This window comes from Acromyrmex echinatior, chromosome 4 (assembly GCF_024713525.1).
Source record: "Acromyrmex echinatior isolate Ae372 chromosome 4, ASM2471352v2, whole genome shotgun sequence".
Lineage (NCBI taxonomy): Eukaryota > Metazoa > Arthropoda > Insecta > Hymenoptera > Formicidae > Acromyrmex > Acromyrmex echinatior.
The window spans coordinates 422284-438603 of NC_141855.1; the positions used below are offsets into that span (position 1 = coordinate 422284).

General features: G+C 35.7%; 1 protein-coding gene across 4 annotated transcripts; it reads right to left on the reverse strand.

Annotated features, from left to right (window-relative positions):
- Window positions 1–34: 34 nt before the first annotated feature.
- Window positions 35–15715, reverse strand: LOC105147563 (uncharacterized). Of its 4 annotated transcripts, XM_087405167.1 has the most exons (21): window positions 15094–15715; window positions 12709–13023; window positions 12023–12424; window positions 11463–11610; window positions 11043–11254; window positions 9750–9908; window positions 9499–9651; window positions 8845–8982; window positions 7537–7837; window positions 7288–7466; window positions 6884–7215; window positions 5984–6243; window positions 5507–5827; window positions 5310–5398; window positions 4182–4212; window positions 3674–4037; window positions 2748–3184; window positions 2103–2427; window positions 1758–2010; window positions 1178–1307; window positions 35–748 (listed from the first exon to the last, which is right to left on the reverse strand). In XM_087405167.1, the coding sequence occupies exons 1-21, from the start codon at window positions 15176–15178 to the stop codon at window positions 340–342; spliced, it is 5043 nt and encodes a 1680-aa protein (XP_087261293.1). In that variant the 5' UTR covers window positions 15179–15715; the 3' UTR covers window positions 35–339. The 4 variants fall into 4 exon arrangements, with proteins under 4 accessions (XP_087261293.1, XP_087261292.1, XP_087261291.1 ...); XM_087405166.1 differs by lacking the exon at window positions 4182–4212 and having other exon boundaries at window positions 3674–4014; window positions 6890–7215; window positions 15094–15713; XM_087405165.1 differs by lacking the exon at window positions 4182–4212 and having other exon boundaries at window positions 3674–4014; window positions 15094–15713.
- Between the last annotated feature and the right edge of the window lie 605 nt (window positions 15716–16320).

Below are 16320 nucleotides of genomic sequence, written 5' to 3' on the forward strand. Positions count from 1 at the left end.
TTTTAATACTTATATTTTAAAAATGAGCAGAAAATGAAAAAAAGATCTGTTTTATTAGTTTTAAACATATGTTACTTAAAATTACATTTTTTATTACCTTGGAAAAAAGTTTGTTTATACAGGATGATCCAGACCAGCCGGAAGAGCTGGCATGTACGTACTGTTTAACGTAAAATAAGATTTGAATATATAATGCTTGCTCTTACAGTAACACTGTGGAAGAAAAGGCAATTGCGTTAATCGGACAATTGAGCGTACTTCTAAATTACGTCACTTTATTTTACGATCTTAACTTCCATCTTTGTTCATCTGTATTTTATTTTCGTTCGAAAGGTCTTCTCAGAATTCGTATTGCGAGACGAAAATGAAGATCTTAGCGATGGCACTTCCGAGGAACGTAGCTTCTTGATAGATCTCCATTGTGAGATCCAACTCGATCTCCTGCGGTCCAGGAATCGTGCGCGTCAGCACCAGGACCGCCTGTGACGGCGCTGGTCTCTTCAGGGCAAAGCAGGACTCCGTGACACGTTCGACACCCGGTGGTGCGCGCACGTCTACCAATGCCATGGTGAAATGCACCGTCGATTCGGACTGATAACTTCCTCTCATAGTGAACAGCTCCAGTTGACCAGTAGACGGCATGGGCAGCATGCTCACGAAAGTAATGAAGTTGTAGGAATAATGTGAGGGCGAGCGAAGGCAAGCCAGGTCGTCCATGCGGCAAAATCTCGAGGAGCGGACACAGCGGCTAAAATTGCGAAATGGGAAGGGAAGATGTTAAAAAGGGATCGACTTTGGCTTAAAAAAAGTGTAAGTAGAAGGAATAGTGTTCTTTTTTTATAGACTTTGACCTCCCAGATACGAAAAACGATTAAAGAGTTCGTAGCGTTTGAGAAATATTTCAAAAGTTGAGCACGAATGATGTATTTATCCAAATTTCAATATTCTTGTTTAATTTTCGAAGTGTTCCACAAACTTTTTGATAACTTTATTGTATCCGGGAGGTCAAAATCTATTTCCTTCTTTACGGATTTATCATCAAGTCGATTAAATAATTATTTATATTCAAAATAAAAATTCAAACGCATATATCACAAACGTGACATATGTCGAGAATTGAAAGTTGGAGAAAAATTTATGCATATCCGTTATCTCTATCTCAAGTCCAATCATTTACTTTTTTCTCATGGGGTCCCGATGGTACCCCGAGGGACAGTTTATCCGATTACATCGGAAACTTCCGCGCGTATTCTGGCACATTTCTTCCGCATCCCTGCATACTTGACCTGCCTCACACTCGTCGATGTCTGTGAACATACGTAGAAAACAATTAAGTACGTTACAGTACGTGATACAGATATCGTGACCGCTAACGATGCCGTGATTGCGCGAGATCGACGAGATTGCAGGAACATTGGTGCGCACCGGTGACCCGAACTGATGCTCCAGTTCGCCGGCAAACGGGTCAAGTACAAATTGCATCGCTGTTTTAACTGCGAGATAAGTAGGTGGAATGCTCACGAAGCTACGACACCATGACTCACGTAAACGAGCTCTCACTTTTCATCCCATTGATTCACGTACGATCGCATTGATTCACAAACGTATAATGTCAGTCTTTGAATCATAATTACGTTTTTTTTTCTTGATATGAAGTATCTCCATTTAATTGAATTATTCAGTGTCTTCATTTAATTATTTTTTCGTACAATTGCTTTTCTGTATACATAGAGATGTAGAAATGTAAAAATCATTACCTTGACACGTTCGACCGTCGTTACCAAGCCTATATCCTTCAGGACATTTGCACGCATAGCTTCCCGGCGTATTCTCGCAGATGCCGATGCAGAGATGATTGTCTTTGAACTCCGTACACTCGTCAATGTCGCTGCAAGAACGATTGTCGGCATTTAGTCTGAATCCAGCTTGGCATCCACATCGATAACCGCCCCACACATTGAAGCACATGTGTTGACAGAGTCCTGATGTTCGCTGACACTCGTCGATATCCTGGAAGCAATCGCGATTAAATTTTCGAGACGAGACTATTGTTTAGAGCATTGATTGTTATAATCTATTCGGAATTGTATGGTGTGACTCACTTGGCAGGTACCGGATGCTTCTCCAACGTTTTCGAAACCTTCTCCACACAGACATTTATAGGAGCCAACGGTGTTCTCGCAGCGGCTGTTCGGTCCGCAAATACCGATAGCGTAACTACATTCGTCGATGTCAACGCAATCGTTATTGGGACCAAGTGCGTGACCAGGCGGACAGATGCAATGATACCCGCCTCGTCGATTCTCACAGATTTGGCCCTTGCCGCACTCGTGCGTTCCCTCCCGACATTCGTCTACGTCGACGCAATACTGTCCGGTCACCGGGTCCAGGGTGAAACCGGGTCCACAGATCAACCTGGATCCGCATCTACAAAATTTCCCCTCGTCTAATCGTTTCTTTTATCTATATACGAAAAGAATAGTTTTACTGAAGTATCTAAAAGTTTAGATACAGATTTAAAAATAATTTTGTTAGATCATCCAAATAATTATATTAGACCTTCAAGTTGGTTGCTAGAAAATCAAATCAATCTTTGCATTGTTCGGACGTCCTACATAATTATTTTGATATTGACGATTTTCCAACATAATTATTTTCAGATTTGTATCTAACTAAATTTTTTGTATACTTGAGCAAGACTTACTCTGTCCGTGTATTAACAATTTTATTAACAATTTTACGCGAACCTATAAGATCCTAGAGTGTTGATACACATTTTTGTGGCGCAGAGATTTGGCGTTCTTTGGCACTCATCTATATCCATGCATTTGCCGCCAGAACCGAGCTCGAAGCCGACCGGGCAGGTTGCTAAAGAAACAGTTATCGGAGTCAACGACGTCGGTGTCGTCGTCGTAATCGTCGTGATTCTCGCCGTCGTCATTGGCGACGTACGCGACTGCGAAGTCGGTATACGCGATGTGCGATCGCAGCGGTACGAGCCCAGGGTGTTTCTACACTGATATCCAGACCCACAGTCGTGGGTGCCCAGAACACACTCGTCGTCGTCTTCACAGATCTCTGTCGCGGCGTTAAGAGTATAGCCGGTACCGCAAGGCAAAAATCGCGTACACGTATAGCTGCCGATTGTGTTGTCACATCGCTGCGTCGGCAGACAGTCATTCTCCTTCAATGGAAAATATTAAAATCGATGGCGAGAAGTTCCGCAGTTGAGATGAGACAACGTAGATTTTGCTTAGGTTGTGCTTTAGGTTGTCCGATTTACGCTCACAAAAGCTGAGCATTCATTCTTTTTTGTTTGACAAACAGCAAGGATGAAATGATTCCAAGAGCGTTGTGAGCGTAAGTCGGATTGCAACTTTAGGATGCTTTCCAGCAAGGACATAGTCAGATCCAGTTCAGTTCAGTAACACAATAAATCATTACATCCTTGTTGTTTGTCTATGTTGAACAAGGATGAAACGATTCACCGTACTACACAGTGTCTGACTGTGTCCTTGCTGAAAAGCTTAATCTTTATCGACGTACGAGATATCACAATATTTTTGTATCTCTTTTTTTTTTAATTAACGCCATAAATGTCAGATCGCGCGTGATAAGCATTACGCGAATGTCGAAGAGTCCCGTGTCATGTCATCGTTATCCTTGTCGTTACCTGTAACTGACACTCGTTGATATCGACGCAAGCTTGTGTGAGATTATCACGCCTGAAACCGGTCTTACAGGTGCACTTATAGCTGCCCATGGTGTTGACGCACTTCTCGTTGCTGCTGCAAGCATCCTCCAACTCTCTGCATTCGTTAACGTCGACGCAGCCGCGATTCCTCACGAATCTGGTGCCGCGTATACACTTCTCGTTCATTGGAGCCGGCATCGGTGTCGTAGTCGGTTTTCTGGTCATTGGGACAGGCGGCATCGAACAACTGTAACCACCTGGTTGATTGTAGCAGAGCTTGTCCCCGCATGTGTCCAACTTTTCCGCACATTCGTCAATGTCTATAATTTCAAATAAAGTATTTTACATGGCAAAACTCATAAATATTTTTTCCTCTGAATTAAAATTGGTTTTTTTTTTAAATTAAAGCATTAGGACAATTGTATGATCAAGTAGGAAAGCATTTATTATTTTCTTGCAAAACATACCCATTTAAGCTTCCAAAATGATACCTCTGTTAAAAGCATTGTTGAAAGCAACTGAAATAATGTAGGACGACATATAAAACACGAACATATTTCGATGCAATAAAAATTGTGTATCAATTTGCGATGCAAACAATCGTAAATAACATTTGTGATTAATTGTGCGTGTGTCGAAAGGCAATAGGAATAATATAATTTACCCGTGCATTTCGCGAAGAACTTATCGAACATAAGTTAATAATTCAATCTGAGCTTGATAAGTTCTGTATTGTTTTGACGAGTTCTGAAAATATGAAAAATATCTGAAATAGTTGTTAATACAGTTTATGGTATACACTAAAAAGAATAGAACAGTTTAGTGTATGCTGTAAATTAAAAAGAATAGAATTAGATGTAATTTGAAAAAATAGAAAAGAAAATATATGAAATAGTCGAAAATACAAATAACTAACATTTCTACAATTTATAAAAGCAACTCATTAATTTTTAAGATAAAACTATAAAAATTATACTAATTTACAATAAAAAAATTACTGCAAATCGGATTAGATATTTCTTATAGATTTTGTAATGCTGAAAACGATGCTATAATCCAAAAAATTCCAGCACGTCAGGTTTCTAAGATAATTAAGTTTTAATGTCAAAATAATGGCTTTTTAATAATTTGATGATGATATTTGACATACTTTTGAAAAGAAGGTTAACATTATCTTGAAATTCCGATTAATAGTCATAAATATATTATTCCCTATAAAATAATGCACTTTCTTTTCATCTCAATATCTTATTTTTCAGTCGTTATAAAGGATTTAAATCTTTCTTAGAAAAATTTTGTATTTGGATCCTTCATAACAATATTGAAATTTAAAAAGATACATTTTATAGGAGATGAACAATACATTCATGACTTCTGATGAAGAATTTCAAGAACATTAAGTCTTTTTACAACAAAGAATATCAAATATATAACGCAAAAAAAAAACTATTTTTTGCACATTAATTATTTCAGAAACCTAACGTGCTAGTAAAATTTAATTTATTTTATTTTTTTTTGTTGCATTGTTTTGAGCATCCAAAAAAATCTATAAATACCTTATCTAATTCAAAGTAATTAAAAAAAGCATTCTTTTGTAAACTAGTTTTATATGTACCTGTACACCTGCGTAAACTGGGATGATACCGATAGCCGGAAGGACAAGCTGGTCGTTGACGTTGACGAGGAGGAGGAAGTCTCTCGCATCTGCAAAATATATATATCATTGAATATAATTTTGAACTCCTATTTCATTATATTTAGCTAATATAGAATTCCCGATAGATTTTGTAATAGAAAAAAAATTTCGCGCACCTGTAGGTACCCGGTAGGTTGACGCATCTCTCGGAAAATCTCGCGTCACAGTTGTATTGTCCGATTAGACACTCATCGATGTCCTCGCATCGTCGAGCGCTCAAAGAATATTCATATCCAGACGGGCAAGAGGGCAGTCTGGTCAAACACTCGAAGCCACCTTCTTTATTTACGCAATACTGATGCAAGTTAAGCCGACAGTTGTGCAAGTTCTCGGAGCACTCGTTGATATCAAGACAAGTGCCGTTGAAGGCTCGTCTATAGCCGTGACTGCAGGGCGGTATTAATTCGCAAATAAAGGATCCGTTAGTGTTGACGCATCTGCGGATCAACATTTCCGGATTTTTGTAAATTCGATTATTAATCGTCGGAAAATAATGTCGGAAAAAAATATCGCCAATCGTTACATAATTAGATATTGTAGAAAAAAGAATACACGATTTGAAATGCGTCCTACGCATAATTGAAGATGCACACCTATGCGTACTCTGAGGACAATCGTGACCGCCTAACAAACACTCGTCCACATCTTGACAGCTCTTCGTCGTCGTGCTAAAGTACCAGCCGGTACTACAAAGGGGCGAACAGTCATAGCCCCCTGGAGTATTCATGCATTTCTCATGATCTCTACATCCGGGACCGGCCAGGCACTCGTTTATGTCCACGCAGTAGCCTGTACTTGCGTCTCTCTTGTATCCCAGTCTACAAAGTTCGGTGGACCAGTAACGATCCGCGCTCTGAAATATTATACAACACGAGTTGAATTAAAATAACAATCTCTAATAATTATGGAGAAAAATTGTTAAGGTAAAATAATTTTTATCTTACAAGACTATAAAAAATATAAATTCTGGCAATTTTTGAAAGTAAAAATATTGAGGATGTAAGGAAAAGTACATTACAATTGTAATGTACTTAATGTATTTTTTTACCTTATTTAAAGTAAATCCATTTAAATAAATATTATCTCATAATAAAGTAAATCATACTAGTCTCAAGACTGTAAGCAACTCTTAAGATTTTACATATACTTGTAAGTATATCTTTACCGCACAGTAGAATAAAATTGTCAGCGCTAAGGCAAAAAATATAACTTGTCGATGAAGTAATTCTATTGAGATGTAACCTATAGAGTTACTTTACAAAATATAAAAAGTACCTCGCAATATGGTTATACGACGATTGTTTAGAAAAGTAAAATAAATTTTACATAAGTATAAGGTGTCCCTCTATATGAACCCTTAATTTCATAAAATTTACTAGAATTTTAGCGTATACTACTTTACATTTTTCTCCGTGATCAATATGCATGTTATTTTCTCAAGATTAATTCTCAAGATCACGTAATCAGTAACTCACAAAACTACTTCTAGGGACCTGTACTTTGTTGTAGCGTGAACCAGCGAAAGGTCTTCTTGTTGTCGTGCTGCTAGTCGTTGTCTCAATTCTGGTAGTAGTAGTTCGCGTTCCGCAAACGTAAGAACCGTTTGTATTAATACAATATTGAGTCAAGCTATTGCAGGCGTGCAAGCCTAGCAAGCATTCATTAATATCTTCGCAATGTTCCTTGACCTCATTCGTAGGTCGAGAATTGTTGCGCAGTCGAAAACCAGGTGGACAAATTGGAGAACATCGGTAATCACCTTCCGTGTTCACGCAACGCTCGTTTATACCACAAATTGCTATTCCATTGGCACATTCGTCAACATCTATGATACATAAATTATCAAAATTTCCGTACAAAAGATTATTTGATTATTTGAAAAATAAGAAATAATTACCGATGCAACGGTCAGATTTCTCATCGAAAAAGTAACCGTCGCCACAATCCTCGATTTCATTCATAACCGAAATGTTCGTTCCCTCTAATTTGTATCCTCGACTAAATCGATCATCGCGTTCATTATCGTTGGTTTCTTCCGTGGTAGATGTACCCTTATTGTTTTCAACCCGTAGGCATCTATTTTTTTCAAAGTATATTGTTAAAATTTTTGAATATACATTATTGAATTTGTCACAGAATATCGTACCTGTAACTACCAACTTCATTAACACAACGTTCGTCAAACTCGCAGGAATGCAATTGTTCGTTGCACTCGTCGACGTCGATACATTTCGTTATTCCAGAATCGTTAGAAGATTTATATCCCGCTGAACAAGTACGTGAACTGGATTGCATATTCTTTTGATGATCGGACGGATTGTTGTCGTTTAGAATATGTAGAAAAGGACTCGCCGATGTCTTTGTACACTCGTATGCGCCCTCCGTGTTAACACATATCGTGTCGGAATTGGGACAAGAATTGCTCGACTCGATACATTCATCTATGTCTAAAAGAAAATACATATGATATTATCATAGATTATAATTTATTTACTTTTGCAGAGAAAAATCGACGCAGGTATAATATTGAAAATAGCTATATAACTTTTATAAGTTTCAATCTCTAAAATCTTGACACTGTAAACCCATCAAAGTTGACACTAAAATCTCTAATACTGATAGTTGTATAAGACCTATTTAATTTATGTTAATTAAAAGACATTAATTAATTTCGAGAAACTAAAATAAAATAAAAAATAAATATTAAATGTATTTTCTATAAGAAAAAAATAAATTTTAATATTTCTTTGAATGTTTACTAAATGTAAACATATATTTATTTGATACAAAAACCATTAATTTGATTCAACTATCATTTTTTATTAAGTAAATATTCATTTACTGTAAGTAAATGTTTACTTACTTAGTACTATATTCAAAGAAATATGTGTTAAGATTTAATAAATTTTTTTCAGTGAGATAACAAAAATCCAAATTTTTAGATATATAACATAAAAAATTCAATTGTTTAACATTTTTAGCAAAAAGATTTATAATTAAGTGGATTCACTAGATCCATCTTCAGCTCCAGAGTGTTAATTAGCAACAGGCTCATATAATTTTTATTTTATATTAATTAACTATTGCATATATACATATATGAATTATTAAAAAAACGTAATCATTTAAGAAGTAAATTTATTACTCACATGCATGAAAGCTACAGGGATGAAGCGTTGCATGCAAAATCAAATTGTGGATGCGAGCTCATCAAATACATACCCAAGATAATTCAGAACATTTTCCACGATCATTCGATTGATCTTTCAAAATGAAAAAGAGATTGTGTTGTGTGTTTTGTGTTTGTGCAATGCATGCATACATTTATCTGGTAGAAAAACCGGAAATTTAAGTTTAAAACATAATAAAAATTTACTTATCGAAAAGCAATGGTCATGTCGTTATTATATGCATTATAACAATTAAAGATCTAAATATTTTCGAGAAAGCTCACCGACGCAAACTCCCAGGCCGATATTGTACGTGAATCCTTTCCCGCATTTTATATCGCATTCGTAAGCACCCTCGGTGTTTCGACATTGCTCGACATCTGTTACACAGCTGTGAATATCTTCCGCGCACTCGTCCACATCTGATTAACAAATAAACAGAGAGAAATATGTAAAGAGGCAAGATTTCCCGCGGAAAATTCATCATTTTTTTACCATACACGTGAATTAATCCTTGATACATACAATTGGATCATTCATGTTCTGCGCGTTTCTTTTCTTTCAAATATTAAGAGCACCAAGTAATTAGTTATATATTCTTTAAATACACAATTTTTCAAATATGTTCTAAAGATGTTAAAAAAAAAATATATATATATATATAAACATTTTTTAATAATTTTCGTACACTTTTAAAAATGATAAAAGTTAACTCATGTATAGTAAGGACTGGGAAATCATCATATGTATATACTATAAAAAGATTTAATTTGACAATATTCAAAGAACACAACAAAGTCGGAAGTCAACAAAAAAATTAAAATGACTCGATTGTAATCCTAATGTCAGTAAACAATCAAATATCATCATTTTGATTTTCTCTTGACTTGGTGTGTTCTTTGGATAAACCAAACAAATATAAATATTAACAATATTACCTTTGCATAGCTGCAACGATTTGTCGAACTTGAATCCCGCAGGACAGGATTTCACGCCGGTCATTTCCAGACACGTGTAACTACCCGGTGTATTCACGCAAAACGGTTTATCTGTAGTGCAGGCAGCTGATAAGATGGTACACTCATCAATATCTGAAAAATAAACATATAATAATAATAATAATAATAATAATAATTTTGATTTATAATAATCAAAGATGCGCGGATGACTTTAAAATTCTTCTTCTTACCTGCGCAGTCATTTGTCAATGGATGCCATTCGTAGCCCGGAGGGCAAGCCTTGTAGAGTGCATTCTTCGCGGATTTCTCCCTGATGCAAATATACGATCCTATGGTGTTCTGGCATCCTCCACCAGGACACACGTTACGTTCCAGACACTCATCCACGTCTGATCGATGGATCAGCGAAAAGTGACGGTCACATGCGAAAATCGAACGCACGATCGCAGAAACAAGCAGCGTAGCGAAATGAATAAAAATCAATCTCGCGGAATAATAAAAAAGAAGATACAAATTCGATCGCAATTCACATAAGCGAGATACGAGGCGTACGAGGCAGAGATAACAATGCTGCAACGAACATGGCGATACAATCACGATATTGCAGTTGTATACGAGAAACATGAAACATGAGGGAGTACGTTAGAATTATATTAAGTAACGAGAATGTACTTCTGCAGGGTTGAGAAGTTAAATTGTAACGCCGTTATCGTTACTTTCTTTCGATAACAATCATTCAATTATCATTTAATTACTTTTTTTTATCTGGAATCACGACGAATTCAATCGTTAGTTTAGTGTTTATAGTGTTTATAGTTTTCTGTTTATTCAATAGATAGTATTATTTATGATTCGATAGAATATTTCATTTAAATATGAATTTGAAACATATTTTATACCTTATATCTTAGCTTGCTTTCCGAGAGTTCCTGTCGATACTAAAAATCTATTGCTATACTGCATATGTAATATAAATTATAAATTTTCTATACTGGCAATAAATATTGGAAAGCACTCTTAATAAAAACATCAACGTTTAAAAATAATATTTAATTAATTTTGAATGACATTTAAGTCTGTAAATTACATTATAATGTAAATTTTTAATAACTGTGTTAAAGAATAAAAATATATTAATATTATAAGAATTATAGATTTATTAAAAAAAATTCAATATAAAGAAAAACTTGTTACATAGAGACTAGTTAGAGGTTTAATAATAATTGTTACATTTAATATTGATTTAATATTATCAAATGATGCGATATAGATTTTAAAATCTAATATCTTACTTTATCATTGTAAAAAAGCAGCAAATTATTAATTCTTAAATAAAGATAATACGATTACGAGTTTTTATGAAAAGTAATGATAATGATAACGTGTTATTTTTACAAAGTAACGTTCTCAACTCTATGCTTTTATTGTCGCATTAATAGATATAATTTTTATTAATTAATTAACTGTTAAATGTCATTCCCTTACCTGTATGAGAATGCTACATTTTTTTAAATTATACGTACCGTCGCACACCTGATTGGTGGCATTATAACGATAGCCCGACGGACATAACGGCGATTCGTCGTCCTCGTCTTCGTCCAGCATCTTTTTCCTCGGTGATTTCGGAGTACACGAACGTGCGTCTTTGGCCAAATCGTATCCTGGATTACAGCTGCATACGACAGCCACTCCGTTGTCGGTGCACCGATGCTCGCAGGGGTGAGTTGGTTTGCATCTAAAAGTGGATATTTGATTGCATTTGTTTACATTTGCATTATTAACAATAATTACGCTTCACAGACTGAAATGATAAAAGTTGACTTTTCATTGTTTCGCAGCATTCGCGATATCGTCGCAATAATTAATCCGAACGTCAATCGTGTCACGAATACACTTTCTCATGCAGTAAAAAGATCTACATCAAAATCTATACTATTGTATACCTGTCGATTGGTTGATCCTGCCTACAAGTTTTTCCATCCTCCAACAAAGTGAAGCCGTCCCGGCATTCGCAGCGATACGAGCCCGGTGTCGGCACGCAAATGTCAGTGCAAAGCATGCCTTTCATGAGTTGACAGATATCATCCAACTCTGTGAATCGGAACGTTGGGATTTAAAATTGTTGGGATTCAAACTATTTGCACATAAGCTAAATAAAAAAGAGAAAAATCACGATTGCGCCGACTTTCTCACGTACGTACTATGCGCTTGAAAAAGACAACGCAAAATATTTGTTTACAGTATGAATTTTTTTTAAGATACTCTCTAAAATTCTTTGGAATAAAACCTTATTTAAAAAAATGAAAATTGTACCATTCTTGAACAGGAATGGATCAATTTTTATTTTTTAGAGTAAGATTCACTCTAAAGGTTTCAGAGAGTATATTTTGACTTGTTTAATAAATTTTATTATTTGTCATAATCAATAATCAAGGGATATATTCCGTATAATAAATGAAGTATTTTTTTATCAAAATCATATATCACATATTATATATATTACCTGGAGTTGGAATCGAGTACGGCGTGGAATCGGATGATGAAGAGGAAGGCTCATCCGATGATGTGGATAAAGGTGATGTAGATGAAGAAGGCGAAGACGATGACGGCAATGATGACGAAAATGATGACGATGACGTTGGTGACGATGATAACGATGATGATGATGACGATGACGGCGACGGCGAATACGAGGACGATGGCGAAGACGACGAGAACGAGGGCGAAGACGATGAGAAATCTAGATCGGTTTCGGTTGAACTCTCGCTTGACAATTCACTCGTAAGATCCGTCGTGGAGCTCGGCGACGCTTCGCGACAGCATTCCAAGAACGCGGGATCCCAAGGAATGCCAAACGAGAAGCTTTTGAAGGAGCATCCTTGACCCATAGACCCCGCGAGGATACCTGATAATACATTGATAAGACGCGCGTCAGGGATAATCAATACGAATGAGTTTGTCCGAGTTTCGTTGAAGCTTTTATTAATACATAAAATATTCTTGACGTAATTCGCAAGATAGAGGGTGCTTTCCGAGGGTGCAACCCAATAAACAAGGGACACAGATGACACAGTGAATCAGCATCACATCTTTGTTGTTTGCCAATGTTAAACAAAGATGATACTTGACGATCATTGCGTTACACTGCGTCGCTTATTTGGAAAGCACTAATAAATTGAATAAAAGTACCTAGCTTGCAGCCCTCGCAACAGTCGCGATGATAATCTCCGCGGCCGAAAGTCTTTGGAGATCTCTGTGATGTCGTGCTTGTCACGCAGGCCAGACCTTTGCGCGCGTCGGCTTTTCCTTTTTCGCATTGCAGTTCGTGATAGGCCCGGACGCAACAGATATCCACAGCCTCCAGGCAAAGACCCTGCTCCACCCTCGGTACTCCGGTCACAGGCCCAGTGAACTTCTCACACCTAAGACCCTCCTGAGCCCAAGAAGAGCCAAGGCCGCAGCATTTCTCGAACTGAGCCTCCATTCTTCCCTCGGCAACGAGCGCTATTTCGTGCGATAAAAAATAAGCGAGTCGCGTTAATTTGCTCGGAAGAGTATGCAGATACGGTAATTACATTGGCACGGTAATTAATTTAATGATAATACATCTAGAAATTAATTCGAATAAAAATATATAGAAATTTGAATTCTTTGTAAAGTGAATAAAAAATAAATGAACCCTCGTGATTTTTTTCACGAAGAAAAATGCAAAATAATATGTGCTAAAATTCTAGTAAATTTTATAAAATTGGCAGATCCATATAAGAAAGGGCACCTGCTTTTATAAATTTACTTTATTTTTCTGGTAAATGAGCGATCATCGTCTAGCCATTACGTTTCATAAAGCAAATTTTATGCTACTACGATTTGTTATTATTTCTTAATCTATAAATCACAATATATCTTAATAGAAGTTAATTTTACCTTAACGCTGAACAAAATTTACTGTGTGGTAAAAAATACATTTATAAAGTCTTGAAAGTTATTTGTGCTTACAGTCTTAAGAATAGCGTGATTTACTTTACAGAAGACAATCATTTGAATTTATTATAATTGTAATATACTTTTTACCTCCGGTATTTTTACTTTTAGGTAAGTAATAAATTTTGATTTGTCATAAATTTGGCAAAAATAGCTAGAATATTTTTATTATTATATTTGTAAGATCATTTTTCCCCGAAACAACTTTTAAATATTTTACATCTATATCTTTGTGCATATCGTAAATTAACTTGAAAAGAACGAGACGACAAGCGCATCTAGGTCAAAAGCTCTGTTTGATTTTTGTCGGACTTATCACTTTCTCAATTTTTTCCATCGATCGCTTAAAAATTCTGTAAACCTTTTATTTGCTTTATTACGAAATTCTAACAGGGAGCACGAAAATTCCGACAAAATAATTAGAATCATTTTTTTACGATTCCATCGCAAAAAAATTATAAAGAAATTTATGGATCTATCGAGTGTGAGAGAAACGCGTTGGAAAAAATACGCTTTGCACATTGATAAGAGCGAAAAGCGTCAAAACCTCGTTTCTCTTAGACATCGTGTGTTTTCCCACTGATAGATGCGAGTCGTGAATTTTATCTGTAAAATATATATCAATCTAGCTCGCAAACAGTTTCTGCGAAGAGCTTAGAGATTCTCCAATAGCGCTTTCGCGATCTCAATTGTTCCTCAATGCGTCCGATCTACATGCGAAAATTAATTTATATCAATCGACGCGTCGTGTGCACGAAACTACCATGGACGTCGGGCGTGTTTTCTTTTTTCTTTTGTAGTACAATTTAAAGTTAACGTTGAATTTTATGAAGAATGTCAAACACAAAAAGATTTACGTACAAATTTTTTACAACGAAAAAAAGGAAATTTCACACATAAAGTGACGAAATGTTTTGTGTGGTACGTGTTTGTATGTATAAAGTGTATACAATATTCTCTTTTAAAGAAAAATTTTGCCTGCGCCCATGTCGCCCACTTAAATACAATTATTGATATCTTTAGAATATTGATGATTGAACTTCACTTCGCGGAACTGCTTCGAAGTTTCGAAATATCGAACGCAACTCATAGTATTCTGCGTGCGCAAATAAGCCTAGGTCAATGGAGAACTAACTAATAGGATGATTTGCTTAACGTCGGTACACACAATGAGTATCGTCGTGATGAAATTTAGTCTATCGCAAATATCAGCGAATCAATAATTTCATACCGAAAAAACCAGTACATAATTAAATAAAAAAATTTTTAATTTTTTTCTAAGACATTTATAATAATGCTTTGTCTACACAAGTTGGAGTTCTCATCTCAATTCAACATACATTAAAGTCACACGATTTTTATGTAAAAATTTTTCTCTACGTGAAAAAAATAAGAAATATAGAGAAAGCGAAAATTAAATAAGCTAGAAACTAATTATATATATCTGATGTTTTGCGCAAGATTTTCATGCTGTAGCCGATTGGCGGTTCACAATCGCGCGAATTTGTTTAATAATTTAGAACAATTTTGGGCGAATTAAATTTTAACGATTTAAATCGGGAATTCAATCATTATTTGGTTTACAAACGGTACCTCGTTTGTGCAGGACCAGCTGCTCCAGGTGGGCCATCAGGAGAAGGATAATAAAGGACGCAGCGAGATCGACGTAATGTGCCATTTTCCCTTATCGATCGAATTCCGTGATTATTATGCTCTTTTCGCGATTGATATCTTTCTTTTTCTCGCGAGGAAATCGTAAATTTGATCTCTCGATTCTTTTTTATCACTTTTTTTTTTCAATCTCTTTGAGAAAAACGTGTGAGTGACCGTCCCGAGGAAGTTTCGTGCGCCTCGAATGAGCGCTCAGCTTGCATTGAAGCATTTGGTACGCCGGCACTTCGGTTTTGTCATCTGCACCTTTATACATCTCCCTCGCAGGTCCCGGGCCTCTCCTTCTACCCTTTGTCCTCATCCTCCCTCCTTCTACTCGCAACACACTGTTGCGTAGTACGACAAGTCTACTGTCCTTCCCTCTCACTCTCTCTTTTTCTCACTGTCTCATTAGATACGAGAATATACGCGTGATACGCTCACAGACTCCGTGTGTTGATTAATAACGCGATTCGAGCAGAAACGGAGGCAAACCAGTGCGATAATCTTCGAAATCGTCGGCATATCGTTTGACGACTTGATAGAAACCATCACGTAGCTTCAAATATCAATTAAAAGCCGTATTGTATTAAATAAATATAATTTCGAGTATAATTACTAAAAGATATTAACAATCAATCTTATACTTTAAATTATACTTTGGCTTTGTCACAATCATTTCTCGATAAATATATTCGTTTAAACTTTTATATTCAAGAAGAACAAGACAGTTAAAATAATGTCAATTTAATGTCATATTAATCGAATTTATGCTATTTTTTTAATGATTCAATCAATATGGTATTATTCCTTGGATAAGCAAACACAAGCACAAGCACAGAGAGCCATGTCTCACCCTTGGACTCATTTTTTAAAAATGTTTACAGCAAAGTTATATATTTTCTAAATATTTCTGAAATGCTTAATCACAATTTTGATATTTCAAAAATATTCTTTAATTTAAGAATTTCTTAGATATGAAAAACATAGATTCTATTATATTTTTTGTACTAATATAATTTTAAATAAAATGTTTTACGAATTATACATTTAATATAACATTTTTTTCAGTATAATAATTTAAATAATTATGTAATATTCTGTCTTTTACATATTTGACCTTTACAAAAAAATATCGTTCGCGACGCGAACGATAAAATGGCCCCCTCT